Source organism: Chenopodium quinoa, unplaced genomic scaffold (genome assembly GCF_001683475.1).
Source record: "Chenopodium quinoa cultivar QQ74 unplaced genomic scaffold, ASM168347v1, whole genome shotgun sequence".
NCBI classification, from domain to species: Eukaryota; Viridiplantae; Streptophyta; class Magnoliopsida; order Caryophyllales; family Amaranthaceae; genus Chenopodium; species Chenopodium quinoa.
Window position 1 is genome coordinate 3378115 of NW_018742461.1, and position 16803 is coordinate 3394917.

Sequence of the window (16803 nt, forward strand, 5' to 3'; positions counted from 1 at the left end):
TGAGTCCTGATTCCATCCCCTTTTAACGCATCGGCCCGCATGCTTTATTGCTGTGCACGTTTACAACCAACCATTATTTGGGTCTTTTTTAAGCATCTTATATTAAACTAATACGATGTACTTTACGTGAAACGCATATGTGATACGGGATATGTTTGAATATTGAATGAATACACAAGTAAACTGGGAGATCATTCTCACGAAAGAAATGAAAAAAACCACATTTGGTTGAGAAGAGTCAAAACACTTTGAACTTTTCTCTTTATACACCGTATCTACTTGTATTAATTTCACCCGATACAAACACTTGTAAAATAGAACAAAAGAGAGATAAAGAAGAATTAATACATAATCAGTACATACAAGTAGAATTTGGTTCATGTAAAATAAGAATACAAACGAGACTAACAAGTTGTGTAAAACCATAATTTTACAGGCTTGTTTCTTTCTTTGTTGAAAAGAAGGATAAAAAATGGGTAAGGTTGGCATCAGCCAACATTTGTCCTAAATGAACTTGGGATTCAGTAGTTAAATGCATATTATCATCTTTCAGCTTCAACCCCTTGGCATCTACACATATCACATTGGGGAGATTGATCTCAAGTTGTGATTCTCTTACCTTTTCTGTGTATTGTTCGTCCACCCCGGATGCAAGTGCCACCTACAGAAATTAACCATTCTCTTATCATATATTCCAAGCTATAACTTTCGTATGAATAAGTTAGTAATAGAGTAACTATTTGATGAGACGATCTTACATTGACTTAACCCCATGTATCAAAATTTACTTGCAAAAAAGAAACTAAAAAATCGCTCTAGTCCTATATAGGACCAATTTAGTTAATTATTGTGAGACCATTTCATACAAGACTTTACATAATAATGGCATGTTGTCACGTCTATATAGTAGTATAGTAACAATTATAAACTTTATTTGAAATCTTACGCTTTGTTTGGATAACAAAGAAGGAAGGAAAGGAGGGGGGGGGGGGGGAGAATGAAGGGAAGGGAAAAGAAAGGAAGGGGGAGGTGAGCTCCATTTTCCCCCCAAATCTCTCCAATTTTGGACGGATTATGCTTATTAAAGAGAGAGGGAAAATGGATCTGTCCCTCTCCTTCCACTTCCTTCCCCCAATCCTTAACCAAACAAGAGAATTTATCTCCCTCCCTTTCTCTTCCCATTTCTTTCTATCCAAACAAAGTGTTAAGGCGGGATAGAAACATTATGGTAATTGCTATTATAAGAAAGCCATGAAAAAAACATAAAAATTTGGTCTTAAATTAAAAGTAGATTACCTGAATAATTGGAAGCAATGGCAACTGAAGATCCTCCCTGACATTACAAATAAACTCCTCCATCCTCTCTTTATATGCATCCGCATCATGCTCCGTCAATGTATCACTCTCTCCTTGGTACCACACCAATGCCTTAATCTCACTCTCATCTTTACCTCTCCTCACTGCAGCTTTAGCCCTCTTCAGCATACCTTTGTACAAGGGTGTTCCGCGTGCCCATTCACTGATCGCAGATGCACCCACAGCGCAGGGCAAGAGTCCAACAGTGCCACCCACGCGCTCTATAAGCTTATGGGCAAAGGGCATGCCAGGCCCAACCCCACAAACCTTCTGCGTATCAATATCAACATGTAGAGGCTCATGCGCCTCCTCCCAAAGGAGTTGAGCACTGAAGCGGAGGATTGAAGGGTTAGGCTGACATTCGGATGGAACAACACCATACCATTTCTGGTCAGTCTCGGAGTACTTAATGACTCCTCCGCGGCCTGACATGTTGCTCTGCCCCGAGAGGATGAAGATCTCTTTGGAATCCTCGCATGACATGATTGAAGATGAAGAATTCTGTTGAAAATGCATCATTATTCTAATCTAGGTTCTTTTATGCTATTCATTCCATTTCTTTAACATTTTACAGTTGTCTTTTCCCTCATTTCCGGAGATGTATGGTATAAACATTGACTTACAATTTGCAAGTTGCAAATTTAAAATTCTGAACTCTATACCCTTGCAGATAGAATTCATAGCCAAAGCCTCTACACATTAAGTCAATAACAAGCATCTTCATGGTACTCCAACGACTAACATTACATTACTTATGTTAGCTATACAGAGCATGCATCCATCACATAGATAGAAATATTCAGATTTTCGAATAGCAAGTCTTATAACAAACCGATACAGAGTATACAATTGGTAAGATTTGAGAGAACTTCAATCATTGTATGCAAATATATCCATTGTATAAAAACAGTCATGATATTAACAACGGTGATAGAGACAAAATAAAGAGGATTTCCACACACAGCTATGAGAGCAATAAAAACAGATCAAAAATATTTTGATTTATTGAATACAGAGAAATATAAAACTGCATAAGAAGTATAAGTTATCCAAATGACAACATATGCACGTAGTAATGCAGCATTATGTAGATCCTAAGAGGAGGAAGGATTAAAATGGCAGAGGTAAGCATCAGCCAACATCTGACCTAATTGAACCTGGGCTTCGGTAGATAAATGAAGATTGTCGTCGTTGAGTTTCAATCCTTTGGCATCCACACAAACAACATTTGGGAGTTTGATCCCAAGTTGCGCTTCTCTCACCTTCTCTATGTATTTTTCATCCCCAGATGCGAGTGCCACCTAAACAAATTAAGCATTTTCAGTAACTCCTAAATTTTATAATATACGAGTACGAGGTATATATTCACACATCAATGTTTTCATAACTACAAGTCTACAACAAGCATTGTTTGACTTCTTGGTTCTGAGTGAGGGATAGCTCAGTTGGTAAGAGCTTTCCTCCCAATTAAAGGTGATGTTAGGATCGATTCTCATCCCCGCTGGCTCATATGAACCAAAAAAAAAAAAAAAAAAAAAAAAGTAAAGCAGTACAAATGTACAATAGTACCTGAATGATAGGAAGCAATGGCAACTGAAGATCTTCCCTAACATCACAAATAAACTTCTCCAATCGCACTTTATACGCGTCAGCATCAACCGCCGTGGCATCACTCTCACCTTGATACCACAACATTGCTTTAATCTCACCCCCACCATTCTCCACACTACATTTAGCTCTCTTCACCATATTCTCATACAAGTGTTCCCCACGCGCCCACTCTCTTATCGCGGTCCCGCCCACGGCACACGGAACAAGTCCAATAGTCCCACCCACGCGCTCCCTAACCACGTTGGCGAATGGCATTCCGGGTCCCACCCCACAAACTTTTCGGCTATCGATGTCGGAATGTAGTGGATCACGCGCTTGTTCCCAATGGAGGTGCGCGTTGAGGCGGGGGATTGAAGGGTGGGGTTGACATTCCGGCGGAATAACGCCATCCCATTTCTTGTGGTGATGGTGGTGGTGGTCGGTGAATTTAACGACGCCTCCTCGGCCGGCCATGTTGCTTTGGCCGGAGAGGAGGAAGATCTGTTTGGTGGTGTCGCACGACATGATTATTTGATTGGGTTTTTGGGATGGAATGTTGACCCTTGGTTCAGTCGGTCACTCTGTTCTCTGTTATTTTGGGTTGCTAATCACTTTTTTTTTTCTTTCTTTCTTTCTTTCTTACTTTGTTAGCAATGAGGTGTCGGGTGATTTGGTCAGCCTTAGTTAAGTCGGACCGAATTGGGTCTATTTTAAATTGAAGTTGTGCTAAATTATTGCATTTACGTAAATCAAAATCTAAATCGGATTTTATTCAGGGTGATTGTCGAGGCAGCCCCCATTGATCTTGTTGATCAATTGAACTTGTCAATTAAAATGGCTCTTTTGTAAATAAAGTGAACAGTAACCGTCCACATAAGGGGAGCAATGAATGATGGCAATTAGTCAGCAGCTGAGTAGGAGTGCAGATGATTTAACAGACGTTAGAGTTTGTCCCGAGTCCGTTAGTGTTGTAGCCGACCGTCACCGTTGAAGCTTTCCTGATCTTCACCACCATTGAAGCTTCCCCGATCTCAACCCACCTTCCCCAATCTTAAACGAAAACCCTATGAATAAAGGGTGAAATTAATGGCATGGTCAATCCCTAAGGGAAGGGGTGACCATGTCCTCTAATCAAGCTCCCTCCATTGAGCTTGATTTTCGAAGATGGGTCGTTAATGGTAGAAGTGAGGAGAGAGAAAGTTGCATTTATTATTGATATTAAAACACAATAATATCAATACATCAATTTAAAAAAAAAAATTGAATAATTAAAAGTTGGTAGAAGCATTTATGAGACATGGGGTAGATGGGGATGTAAGTCATATAACGGCAAAATTTTGGTAACGTTCGTAAATTGCAGCAAGTACACGTCAACCTGCATGTTTGGCAAATATGGTAAATCACAATAAATGATATTACCAAACTGCCCCAGGTTTAATGATGGAAAAGACAGTTTTACCCTGTTGATTGACAAAATAAATTGATCAAGAAGATCAACTTGTATTTTCCTGTGATTGCCAACCAGGTCAATCGTGTCAGTTTTTGACACCTCTTATTAGGCATGTTCATGGATCGGATATCTGAATATTCGGATATCAGAAATTGATATCCAAATCCGATCCGAAAATTTTGGATATCCTAATATGGATATCCAAAATTTTCGAATCGGATGTTTCGGATATCCATTATCCAATATTAAGTTAAATTGATTATGATTACTTTCTAAATTTCACTAATTTTACTGTTTTTTCATCGCTAAATTGTACAGCATATTTTAACAAAATATTAGTCTTTCTGCAATAAATATTATCATCAAATATATTAAGAATATTATAATAAGTTAATAATACAGGGTCAATTTTATATGAACAATTTAAAAAATTTATATATATTTCACTATTTCAGCCTTTATATTTCGGATATCCGAAATTTTGAAAATCAATATCCAAATCCGCACCCGATATCCGGTTTTTCGGATCGAATATCGAATCCGAAATGAAAACTCGGATCACATATCCAAAAATTCGGATCGGTTGCGGATCGGATTTTCGGATAGTTTTGTACAAGCCTACCTCTTAGGTATAATGGCATTCTAATAATGTAACCACAAAAGTATCCATTTTCCCTTGTTGCAACTTTTTTTTTTTTCAAAATACAACATAAAAACACACGCAACTTTTAAATCTGTAGCCAAGAATCCCGTTAAATGGTTGGATTCCGGTTTGTAGGAACTGTTTTTAGGTTGTATTTTGCAAAAATATACTTCCGCTGTTTCTTTATAGTTGCAACACACACTTTATTACGGTATTTAAGAAAAGTGAATCTCACATGATATAATACACTTAAAATGAAGTTAAAAGGTTGTTAGAAGTATAATCAAGTGGGGCATGAGTTTTAAATAAATGTAATGGTACAATTTTCACCATAAAAATCTTCCTTTTATAGTGTGTTGCAATTATCGTGACTTTTCCATTTTAGGGAAGTGTTGCAACTATAAAGAAACAGAGGAAGTATTTAATTATAACCCGCAAAATGATGGTACTTTTACTGGAAGTATTTGACAAATTTTCCGCTAAATGAGCTACGTACGAAATTTTCAACTCTTATAAAATGACAAACAGAAAAATATTCTACGAAATTTTCAACTCTTATAAAATGACAAACGGAAAAATACTCAAAGCTAGAATATACTCAAATCTAGTACGAAGTATATATATTGACAAGCATATTATAATATTATTATAAAATGACAAACAAAAAAAATACTCAAATCTAGTTCCAAGTATATATATTGACAAGCATAAAATTCCAACATTGCGGGAAGAAAAAAAAGAGAGAAAAATAATGGGTATGAGTTGTGTCGGGAGTTGTTGGTTCACTTTATGATTCAATAAATGATTTGAATAACTAAAACATGACTAGTGACAAAATCGTACAATTCATACAAGAGATTTATGTAACGCCAAGGTATCGAGATTTATGTAAAGCCAAGGTATCGAGATTTATGTAAGTTACTGAGTTGTGACTAATACACTAGTAATACAGTACCTTGAAAGCTCTAGACGTGAAGAGAAGAGCTACATAGGAGATACTAAATATGGCAAGTGTCTCAGTGTTTTCAGCTGCTGCTAGAAGATAATACTCTCTACTCCATGCTTAACATTTGTATGGGTATAAGCTTAGGTAATGAGTTACATAAAATGCAATGAATTTTCTTGCATTTTCTTCTTCTTAGATGGAAAACCAGCTTAATACACGACTAGAAAAAAATTTATTTGCTGCTATTCATTTGCTGCATTTTATGCATTTCGCTGCAAACTAAAGTGGATTAACATTTACGGTATATCAAATTATCAATATTGGAGTATTAATTGGCAGGGGTTTTTCCTTAGAACCGCTGCTAATTAATTATCCTACATTTACCCTAGGCCCCTTTATTCCTTCATTACGCTCTTTCTCCTCTTCCACCTTCATCTTCTCTCACTCATCCTCACCGGCGGATTGCTCGCTGACCTGACCGACGGATTGCAAAACTGACATATATCACTCTGTCAATTAATATTTTCCCGCCCATTTACTAACTCTTAAATAAAGAATTTTTTTATAATATCTTTTAATTGTTATTTATTGATTTTTATCTTAAAATAATATCTTTCAAATCTTTTGACTCATTTCGGTAAGTATGATTATATCTAATTAAAAAAAAAAAATCTACGCCTTTTTATTCTTTATTTTTTATTTTTTTTAATTTAATCATTTTTATCAAATCTTAAAATATTTTAATATACAAAGTACTTTGTAATATATTTTCTTTAAGTACAAAATATTATAATATACAAAGTACTTTGTAAAAAATCTACGCCATTTTGAAAATTACGTTTAATAATCTCCTACTTAGTATGAATCACAATGTGTTTTAGACTTTTAGTAACTTCAAACACACATCGTGTATAATATAATCTGGTCACTTAAAAATAATCTCCTACTTAGTCCTACTGGTCACTTTGATATAACTCAATAGCTGTTTAAAAACTTTTGTTTACTAAAAAATGTTCTGAAATCAATCTTTTAGAATGCACAAAAGTTAGATTTTAAGAGGGATTATAGAAGTATATATCCTACGTAAATAAGTATTAGACTTGCTGGATGTTAGTCTTCGATCTTACCCCAAAAGTTAATAATTAAAGGCGGATTTTGATGAGAATTATCAGTTGGTGGAGTTGGAATGATTTTAATTGGAATATTTATAAAATCACACAAATTTTTATATGTGACTGGTCACACCGTGTGGCTGGGGTTACTTGAGTTACTTGGTCAGGAGTTACTTGAGTTACTCGATCAAGGTTTCGGTCAGGGTTACTCGAGTTACTCGATCAGGGGTTACTTAAGGGGATCGGTTAGTGGTTACTTGAGGGGCTCGGTCATGGGTTACTCGAGTTACTCGGTCAGGTTTTACTTGAGGGGTTCGGTTAGGTGTTTACTCGGTCAGGGGTTACTTGAGGGTTCGGTCAAGGGTTACTCGGTCAGGGGTTACTTGAGGGTTCAGTTAGGGGTTACTTGGTTAGGGGTTACTTAAAGGGTTATTCAGTCAGGGGTTACTCGGTTAAGGGTTATTTTGTTATGGGGTTACTTCTTGGTCATGAGTAACTCGAGTAACCCCTGACCGAGTAACTTGAGTAACCCCGACAACTCGAGTAACCCTTAAGCGAGTAACTCGAGTAGCCCCGGCAACTCGAGTACCCCTTAAGCGAGTAACTCGAGTAACCACGACAACTCGAGTAACCCTTGACCGAGTAAGTTGAGTAACCCTGGCCACACGGTGTGGCCAGTCATACAGAAAAATCCCCCCTTAAATTATATTTAATAGAATATTACAAAAGATTATTGACAATAAAAGATTATCAAAAGATTGCAAGATATTTCATTGAATTATTACTAAGTTTGATATATATAGATTCTCATAAATATCGGGTAGGGGTAGATAATTTGGCCTTGGATGTGGATTTTTTTTCCTTGACAATAACAACATAATTATTTATACACCTACATATATGCTGACCACATATTTAGAATAAATCGTACATATATATTTGGACTAATGTATTCTCCATATATACTTTGAAAATTCTAGATCGAATTACTACTATGAGCATTATTATGAAAGATCATGCATATAAAGTTTTATAATAGTACATTTGTTTGATAATTTCCTATAGAATATGTCATTATGCTATCTAAATTGTTGTAAATAGATAATTTAATAATATATTATACAAGTAATAAGTAGTCAATTTATTTGTATAAAAAGTAGTCCTTCATCATTACAAATACAAAAAGAATTACATAAGAAAATTAGTGATAGTAATAAGTTGGCAGGTAATTGAGCGGGTAGGCGGGTATGTAATAGACGGGTATGACATCAAATCCACCGCTTACGCGTTACCCACGGTGGGTATGACTTATGTACTCATACCTGCCTATTTACTCGCCAAAGTTGGACCCATATCTGCTCCATCTAGGGTGGGTGCGGTGTGAGACTTACATTTTTATACCCACTTGTCATCCTTAATTCAAGTCTATAAAGAATTTACTACCTCCGGTCGCTATTATTTGCAATTTTTACTATTTTTGGCCGCCCAGCATTATTTGCAACTTTCCAATTTTTTTCCCTTTTTAACAAACATTTTTGGTTAAAAAGACATTTATATAGTGGTCCCCCTTTTTATTTTTTCTCTCTCCTCCAAACCACATGTACAAAATCAGATTTTAATATAGTGGTCCCCCATTTTATTTTTTCTCTCTCCTCCTAATCACATGTACAAAGTACCCTTTCCTTTTATTATCAAATTATGTTTCGTGAACCGTGAAACCCTCCAAAGTTGCAAATAATAGCGACCGGAGGTAGTAATAGATAAAATAATAGTAGAACAATTATATAAATACCAACGTTAAATCATGCTATGATATTTCTAGCTAGGAGCTATATATGTTAGAGCGTAACTTTTGACTTCTACTTGACTATTATTTAAATTTATTTTGATAAGTAAATTATACATATGAACTTATTATACCGTGCAATTGCACGGGCACTATATTAGTTGAATGTCTAAATCATTACAATTATTGCAATTTGCATTTGAAATAAGGTATTAACTATATTGTATTTGCTTATATGGCGTGTATATTATTAAAATCATTAAGTCTGACTATGATACTATGTTGAATACTCCGTATAAAGTTTTATTCCAAAATCATAATAGGAGACAAGTGTTCACTCTGTTTTCTTTTCAGTAATTGAGAGTCACATGGCCATCTTGCGCTTTTTGATTAGGGCAAAAAAACTTGATTGGCTACTAGAAACGAGCAAAGGTCGAGGATGGTTGAATTGCAAATAGCCTTCCTTAATCTTATAAAGCATTTAACTCTTATATTTTTATTAATGTGGGACATTATTAAAGGAAGGTTATATATTATAATTCAACATGAATAAACGAAGGAATCATTAAACATAAATGTGTTGTAATATTATTGTAGGTTCGCCTCATTTTGAATCCTAAGATGACATTATATTCTCAAGGGATAGAGACCATAGAGTTGATCAAGAACGCCACTTTTGACTTGGCTTGTGGAGGAGAAAAAGCCCAGCAAACTTGTCACAACTTTATAATTGGATGTGTTGATTCAAGAGGCTTGATAAATTAGGCTTTAGGCGTCTATGATATACCAAGCAATCACACTTAGCTTATCAATTGCAAACTCTACAAAATTAGAAAACAAATACTTAAAGAATATAAATATTATATTCTCCTATACATATTTATACGTCAAATGGCAAGTGTCTCAATCTTTTCCACTGCGGCTAGAAGGTAATTAAACTTATATATTCTCAATTTAATTTTTATTTTTTTTGCTTCACACGATCTCCAAGTTCGCCGTGTTTGTAGGTTAACAATTTGACAATCCAAACAATGTTTTGGCAATTTAGATGTACTGCATACCTCTATATTATAACAAAAGGAAAAATGATTGTGCAAAATCAACGAATAAGAGCACATAGAATTGATGTGGTTCTCTAATAAATGTGCTTGCTATTTAACATACATATAGGTTAGACTGCGCTTATATTGATACTAAGGAAAACATAATATGAAGTACAAATAAGGCAAGTTTCAGAGTTAGAGATTTTATATAAAACTTCCAAAAAAAAAAAAGGCCTAAAAAGACAAACTGATTTAATATACCATGAACAAGTATTTATAACGGTTTCAGAAAAAAAAAAAAAAAAAAAAAAAAAAAAAAAAAAAAAAAAAAAAGAAGTAATATTTATAATTTATGAAATTTTGTTCATAGGTTGGAAGGCAAGGTTGCCCTTATCACAGGAGGTGCTAATGGAATTGGTGAATATACAGCAAAATTTTTTACTCAAAATGGTGCAAAAGTCATGATTGCGGACATCCAAGATGATTTGGGCCAAGAAGTTTGCAAGGATCTAGGCCCATCAGTAGCCTCATACATCCATTGCAATGTCACAAATGAAGCCCATCTAAAAAACGCAGTTGACTCAACAATGGCCCAATACGGAAAACTCGACATCATGTTCAATAATGCGGGTATAGTTAGCTATCCCAAGCCCAATATCCTTGACAACACATTATCGGAGTTTGAAGAAGTTGTAAAAGTCAATCTTATTGGGCCGTTTTTGGGGACCAAACATGCGGCCCGAGTCATGATCCCGGCCCAACAAGGTAGTATTATTACAATGGCTAGTACTTGCTCCACCATAGGAGGTGCAGCGCCCCATGCCTACACTAGCTCGAAGCACGGCGTGGTGGGGCTCACAAGGAACACCGCCGTCGAACTTGGAAAATATGGGATTAGGGTGAATTGTTTGTCACCACATGTGACTTCAACCTCTTTGACTAAGACCAACTTTGATCTAGACGACGAAGGTATATCTAAGATATACTCTAACCTTAAAGGTGTTTGGTGTAAAAAGGAGGATGTTGCGAATGCGGCTTTATTTCTTGCAAGTGATGAATCAAAGTTTGTTAGTGGACATAATCTTGTTGTTGATGGAGGATTTACTATTGTGAATCCGGCATTTAGTATGTTTGAATAAGGACTTGTTTGGCAGTAACGCTTGAGGTAGTGATTAAGGTTTTAACCATGTCAAAACACTACAAGCTAGAGAAAAATAAGATTGCTTTGTAAGGTATTGGTTTGGATAGCGGTTGGTGGTAAAGATAGCGTTTGGGTAGCTAGTAACCGTTAAAGCTCATAAAATAAAGGAAATATTAAAGATAACTGTCTCATAAAGTTATTGCAAGTTCGTCTATTTAAAAATGACATCATATTTATAAATGAGATAGATCTGGTCAAGATCTCAAGAACACCATCTTTGACTTGATATGTGGAAGAGCTAGTAACCGTTAAAGCTCAATGATTTACATTGTCACCACTTTATATTTAAATGTGTGGATTCAAGAGGCTTTATAAGAGGTTCATGAGACACTATGCAGTCACACATATCAACAGCAAACTCTGCAAAATTCAAAGAATAATATCCCATATTCGTTAATCGGATGGCAAATGTTTCAATTTTGTCTGCTACCAAAAAATTTTATTACAATTTTCAAATGGCTACCAAAAAATTGTACTCACTATATTAGACTTAATCTCAAGCTTTTATTAAATTTCATCAATCTTAGTCATTAAAAGTAATGACTTTTTAATAAAAATTTTTTGAAAAAATTGCATATTTTACAAAAAGTGATGACTATTTTACAAAAAGTGATGACTTTTTTATTGAATTTTTTTTTTTAAAAAAATTACCTTTTTTTAAAAAGCCACATTTTTGTCAGTTATTTTTTTTTTTTTTTTTCATCAATGGAATATGTATATTGCTAATTTATGTCGCCTTCTCTTTTGCAAAATTACAATCCAATTTGTTGAAATTGTGGTTTTTGTTTCCCAAATTGGGCTAAGATGTGATTGGATTCATTATTTCCGATTACTTGCATAGCATCTAGGAATCCTTTTTAATGGATTGGTCAAATTTAATAAACAACTGAGATTTAATCTAATATAATAGCTACAATTTTTTTTTGTAGCCACTTAAAAGCCATGCCATGTATGTTATAACGCAAAATCAACGAATAAAGAACACTTAAATTTGACGTGGCTCACTAATAATATGTTAGCTACTCTGAAATTAGTTTCACATTGATCTTGACGAAAACATAATACCTCCCAAGATGATGTTGAGGAATCTAATATTGATGTGAATTTGTTTTTAGGTTGGAAGGCAAAGTTGCCCTTATTACAGGAGGAGCTAGTGGAATTGGTGAATATGCAGCTAAAATTTTTACACAAAATGGTGCAAAAGTGATGATTGCTGACATTCAAGATGATTTGGGCCACTCTGTTTGCAAAGATTTAGGCTCAACAGTAGCCTCATACATCCACTGCAATGTCACTAATGAAGCCCACGTACAAAACGCAGTCGATTCAACGATGATCCTATACGGAAAACTCGACATCATGTTCAATAATGCGGGCATAGGTTGCTTTCCTAAGCCCAATATCCTTGACAACACGCTATCGGAGTTCGAAGATGTTGTAAAAGTCAATCTTGTTGGCCCGTTTTTGGGGACCAAACATGCGGCTCGAGTAATGATCCCGGCCAAACAAGGTACCATAATTACAACGGCTAGTACTTGCTCCACCATAGCAGGTGTGGCGCCCCATGCCTACACTAGCTCGAAGCACGGCGTGGTGGGGCTCACAAGGAATACCGCTGTTGAACTTGGTGGATATGGGATTAGGGTGAATTGTGTGTCACCACATGCGACTTCAACCTCTATGACTAAGACCTACTTTGAACTAGACGACGAAGGTATATCTAAATTATACTCTAATCTCAAAGGTGTTTGGTGTAAAAAGGAGGATGTTGCGAATGCAGCTTTATTTCTTGCGAGTGATGAATCAAAGTTCATTAGTGGACATAATCTTATTGTTGATGGAGGATTTACTATTGTGAATCCTGCATTTTGTATGTTTGAACAACCCATGTAAGGATTGTAGGTTGAGATTACTAGCTGAAGACCTGAAGTATTCCAATAAGGTTATCGATCTAATCACATTTTTTTTTTTTCTTCTTATTTTAGGAGAAATCACTTCTTATTTCTAGGATTGATGTTGTTAGTTTATTCCTCGTTTTTATGTTGTAAGTCAAACTTCAAGCATCATTAGTAAATCGTATTCGTAATTAAGCTAAGGATAACAGTCATTTTACCAAGAAAAAGGAGGCATTAGTTGAAGAAAACAAAAACAAGATTGCACCAGCCGGGAATCGAACCCGGGTCTGTACCGTGGCAGGGTACTATTCTACCACTAGACCACTGGTGCTTTATATCTATTGCATTAAAAAAAATATATTTATTAACTATTTTGTTTGATGTATATATCTGTAAAGGGTAGTTCAATACTTCATCTTGTCTTCTATTTGACCAATCATCCGTTAATGCAGGCAGGTTCAATCAATTCAAATGATTTTAATGAAATGTACGCATCCCCTCGTTCCAAAATTATATGTCTGTTACTCTGTTAGTTATTTTTTTTTTGGGTGTCAAAATATTTTGCCATCTTTAAAAGTAAAAAAATTTGTCTTAATTCACTCAACTTTTTACATTTCTCATATAAAATTTTCTTACACAACCAATGATTTCCGTGTCATTAAATACTTTTTAACATTTTTCATATAAAATGCACATATAAGTATTATTTTACTCCATCTTATTTTTTTCATAAAATAAATATTCTCCTATTTTTTTTATCTTTGTTCGTGTAATATTTCTTTATTTCATCCATCCTCCTTACTTCCCATAAAAAAATCAAAAGGACACACAATAAAAGGACGGAGGTAGTATAGCACATTACACGTCGAATTTACAAAACAAAGATAGACATATGACCCCTGTAATTAAAATTAATAACCATCCGACCATCAAAGTCTTAATCAAACAGCATACAAAGCATACATTACTCGTTTAATCACTAAATCTACTATGCCAAATATCTAGACTACAGTGTACATTTGAAAAATATGCGCAACGTTGAGCACAAGGATTTATAAATGAATACTACGTACGAGAATACGAAATAATATGTGGATACAACATACAACAGGACTTATAAATAGGTGATTGATGAGAAAATAAGCAATCGTTAATTAAGAAAACTACTTAGGAAATATGAGGTATATATATTATTTATATTATCTAACAACAATTGGTATCGGTTTTTACTATCGTTCGTAATTAAACATGTGAAGCCGTAGATGTTAGGATATATTTATGTAAAGGAGATATATCTTGGTATATAGCTGTGTATATCTTTTGGTTAAGAGTTTTAGGTAGAGCTGTCAAAGCTGACTCGACCCGAATTCGATTATTAACTGACCCATTTGAACCCGGAAAAATGGTGACCCGAACCCGATATGACTCGACCCAAAACCAACCCTAAACCCGAGTTAACCCGTGTATTTGAGACCCGAACCAGAACATGAACCGATGTGGAGATGACCCGACCTGAATATAACCCATAAATTATTGACTTGAACCGAACCCGACCTGAATTAAAATTGACCCAAACCTGTTTTAACCCGTCAAAACCCGAATGTAACCCGACTCGAACTTAACCCGACTTGTTACTAAACCGACCCGAATTTAACCCGACCTGTTATTAACCCGACCCAAATTTTAACTCGACTCGAAATTCAACCTGATTTAATTTGTTACTAACCCGACCCGAAATCAACATGACTTGTTATTGACCCAACCCAAATTCAACCCGAATTATTCTTAATCCATTCGAACTCAACCTAACTTGTTATTGACCTGATCCGATTTCAAATCACCTTAAATTTAATGTAGACCACCTTATTAATATTGATGAAAGGATAGTTATATAGTTATGTTGTTACTGGTTTTTTATGAACTTATTATGTATATCTTATCAAAACTTATTTGAACTAATTAGCTCGAATTTAAACTTATCTACAATTATTTCTCTTACAATAAATGAAGAAATTGATAATGATTAAACGTAAACGTCAATACATGAACTGTTAACAAACCGACCCAAAAAATGTACTCGAACCCGATATGACCCGACCTGAAATCAACCCGAAACCCAGATTAACCCAATATTTGAGACCCGAATCCGAACATGACCTGACTTGGAAATGACCCGACTTGATTGTAACCCGAAAATTATTGACTTGAACCGAACTTGAACCCGAGAATGATCCGACTTGGAAATGACCCGGACTGATTATAACCCGCAAATTTTTTACTTGAACCGAACCCGAGTATGACCCGACGTGGTTATAACCCGCATATTATTGACTTGAACCGAACCCGAGAATGACCCTAACTCATTTTAACCCGTGAAAATCCGAATTAGACCCGACCTATTATTCACCCGACCCAAATGTAACCTGACCCAAACCCGATATGATGTATGACCCGACGTGATTTGACTCAAGCTTGACCCAACCCAAACCCGACCCGCATAGGTTACGACATTAACTCGAATTGACCTGACCCACACTTATCCGACCCAAACCCGACCTATTTACCCGAATTGGTAACTCTGCTTTAGGCTAATTAGGTTAAGTTGTAGCAGTTAGAACTTTGAAACTCTAATGTCAAAGATGCATAACAAAGGCTTCACAAGTCTTCGATCAGAATCTCACTTTGATAGAAAGAACATCATTCAAAAGCTATTCAGGATCCTTCAATTCTTGCTCTCATACCTTTATCCCAACTAGCAGCTACAAACACATCATTAAGGCCAACAAACGGGTAAATCCATGTTTCTCACTGTGAGATACATAACAAGTATCTCACATGGGGTTTTTGTACCACCGTGACTAAAATGGTACAATTTTATCATCCATTTCTTTTACCACCCTGAACAATTTCGTATCACCGTGACTAAAGTGGTACATTTTATACCAATTTGCCATTGTGAGATACAATTATGTATCTCACTGTGAGGTACTGGGGCCTCCTCCCAACAAACCCTCTGCCTTTCACCTAGCTAAAAGAACATCTTATTCCAAGATAATGGCAATACATAATAGATGCAAAATAACTACTAGTACATTTGAATGTTAATTCCGGGAACAAAAAAAAAAAATCCAGTATAGAAAACACCCTCACTGTTTCTGTATTGTCGTTAGCTGCTGCTACATGAAGAGGGTTGGATTTCATTGCTTCCCATAGTTGGAGGAGGAGTTGTTGCTTGAATAACCTCCTTTATAAATTCTTATCTGTTATTGTACGCCGCCATGTGGAAGATGTTTCCATGACTCCGGTCATCTTCATTGGAATCATCACTGTTTTTGGGGTAGTAACTTGTAGTATTCCATGGGTTTATTGGATTTCACACATTTCCTAAGAAACTCCACATCTCCACTCATGGCTGCATCTCTCAGCTCCTCATCCATCATTGCTGATGTTGATGAGGCCATGTTTTTAAATTATGATTTTGTGTTTTTGTGTTTTGCTTACCTCTTACAAATTCAATATGGTTTAATTTGGTAGCACCTTAGCTTCTTCTCCAGTATCTTGTCTTGTACCAGTTTTTATCACGCTAACCATGTCTTAAAAAAATATTTAAATATCTAACTTATGATCTAATCACTAAATAATGATCTAATCAAATGACAACATGAGTACTTGCTGACCGATTCAAACATACCACTTGCTATTAATAAAATGCATTAGTATTTTTTATGTGACTGAAATCTTTGCGTTACAAAGTATTAAATGTTATAAAATATTGTGTGGA

General features: G+C 35.4%; 4 protein-coding genes and 1 non-coding gene across 5 annotated transcripts; 2 read left to right on the forward strand and 3 right to left on the reverse strand.

Moving 5' to 3' along the window:
- Positions 1 to 224: 224 nt before the first annotated feature.
- Positions 225 to 2220, reverse strand: LOC110718785 (probable carbohydrate esterase At4g34215). Its single transcript, XM_021897690.1, has 2 exons — positions 1297 to 2220; positions 225 to 661 (listed from the first exon to the last, which is right to left on the reverse strand). The coding sequence occupies exons 1-2, from the start codon at positions 1873 to 1875 to the stop codon at positions 431 to 433; spliced, it is 810 nt and encodes a 269-aa protein (XP_021753382.1). The 5' UTR covers positions 1876 to 2220; the 3' UTR covers positions 225 to 430.
- Positions 2221 to 2323: 103 nt separating this feature from the next.
- Positions 2324 to 4386, reverse strand: LOC110718786 (probable carbohydrate esterase At4g34215). Its single transcript, XM_021897691.1, has 2 exons — positions 2926 to 4386; positions 2324 to 2657 (listed from the first exon to the last, which is right to left on the reverse strand). Exons 1-2 carry the CDS (start codon positions 3469 to 3471, stop codon positions 2451 to 2453), a joined length of 753 nt encoding a protein of 250 aa, XP_021753383.1. The 5' UTR covers positions 3472 to 4386; the 3' UTR covers positions 2324 to 2450.
- A 5207-nt stretch (positions 4387 to 9593) lies between these two features.
- Positions 9594 to 11247, forward strand: LOC110718787 (secoisolariciresinol dehydrogenase-like). The gene is made up of 2 exons (XM_021897692.1): positions 9594 to 9812; positions 10297 to 11247. Exons 1-2 carry the CDS (start codon positions 9775 to 9777, stop codon positions 11063 to 11065), a joined length of 807 nt encoding a protein of 268 aa, XP_021753384.1. The 5' UTR covers positions 9594 to 9774; the 3' UTR covers positions 11066 to 11247.
- Positions 11248 to 12237: 990 nt separating this feature from the next.
- On the forward strand, positions 12238 to 13082 carry LOC110718788 (secoisolariciresinol dehydrogenase-like; the record flags this gene model as incomplete). Its single annotated transcript, XM_021897693.1, has 1 exon — positions 12238 to 13082. A coding segment is annotated over one exon (783 nt), but the record flags the coding sequence as incomplete, so codon positions are not given.
- A 200-nt stretch (positions 13083 to 13282) lies between these two features.
- Positions 13283 to 13353, reverse strand: TRNAG-GCC. The gene has a single exon. It is a non-coding gene; the product is annotated as a tRNA-Gly (tRNA).
- Positions 13354 to 16803: the final 3450 nt, after the last annotated feature.

What these genes read in the sequence shown, in the direction of transcription:
- LOC110718785 (XM_021897690.1), bottom strand. Translation starts at nt 1,875, where the DNA reads ATGATGCATTTTCAACAGAATTCTTCATCTTCAATCATGTCATGCGAG. An exon ending in CATTGCTTCCAATTATTCAG is followed by an intron (nt 662 to 1,296) that starts GTAATCTACTTT and finishes TAATTTCTGTAG; the next exon opens with GTGGCACTTGCATCCGGGGT.
- LOC110718786 (XM_021897691.1), bottom strand. Translation starts at nt 3,471, where the DNA reads ATGTCGTGCGACACCACCAAACAGATCTTCCTCCTCTCCGGCCAAAGC. An exon ending in CATTGCTTCCTATCATTCAG is followed by an intron (nt 2,658 to 2,925) that starts GTACTATTGTAC and finishes TAATTTGTTTAG; the next exon opens with GTGGCACTCGCATCTGGGGA.
- LOC110718787 (XM_021897692.1), top strand. Translation starts at nt 9,775, where the DNA reads ATGGCAAGTGTCTCAATCTTTTCCACTGCGGCTAGAAG. An exon ending in TTTTCCACTGCGGCTAGAAG is followed by an intron (nt 9,813 to 10,296) that starts GTAATTAAACTT and finishes TTTTGTTCATAG; the next exon opens with GTTGGAAGGCAAGGTTGCCC.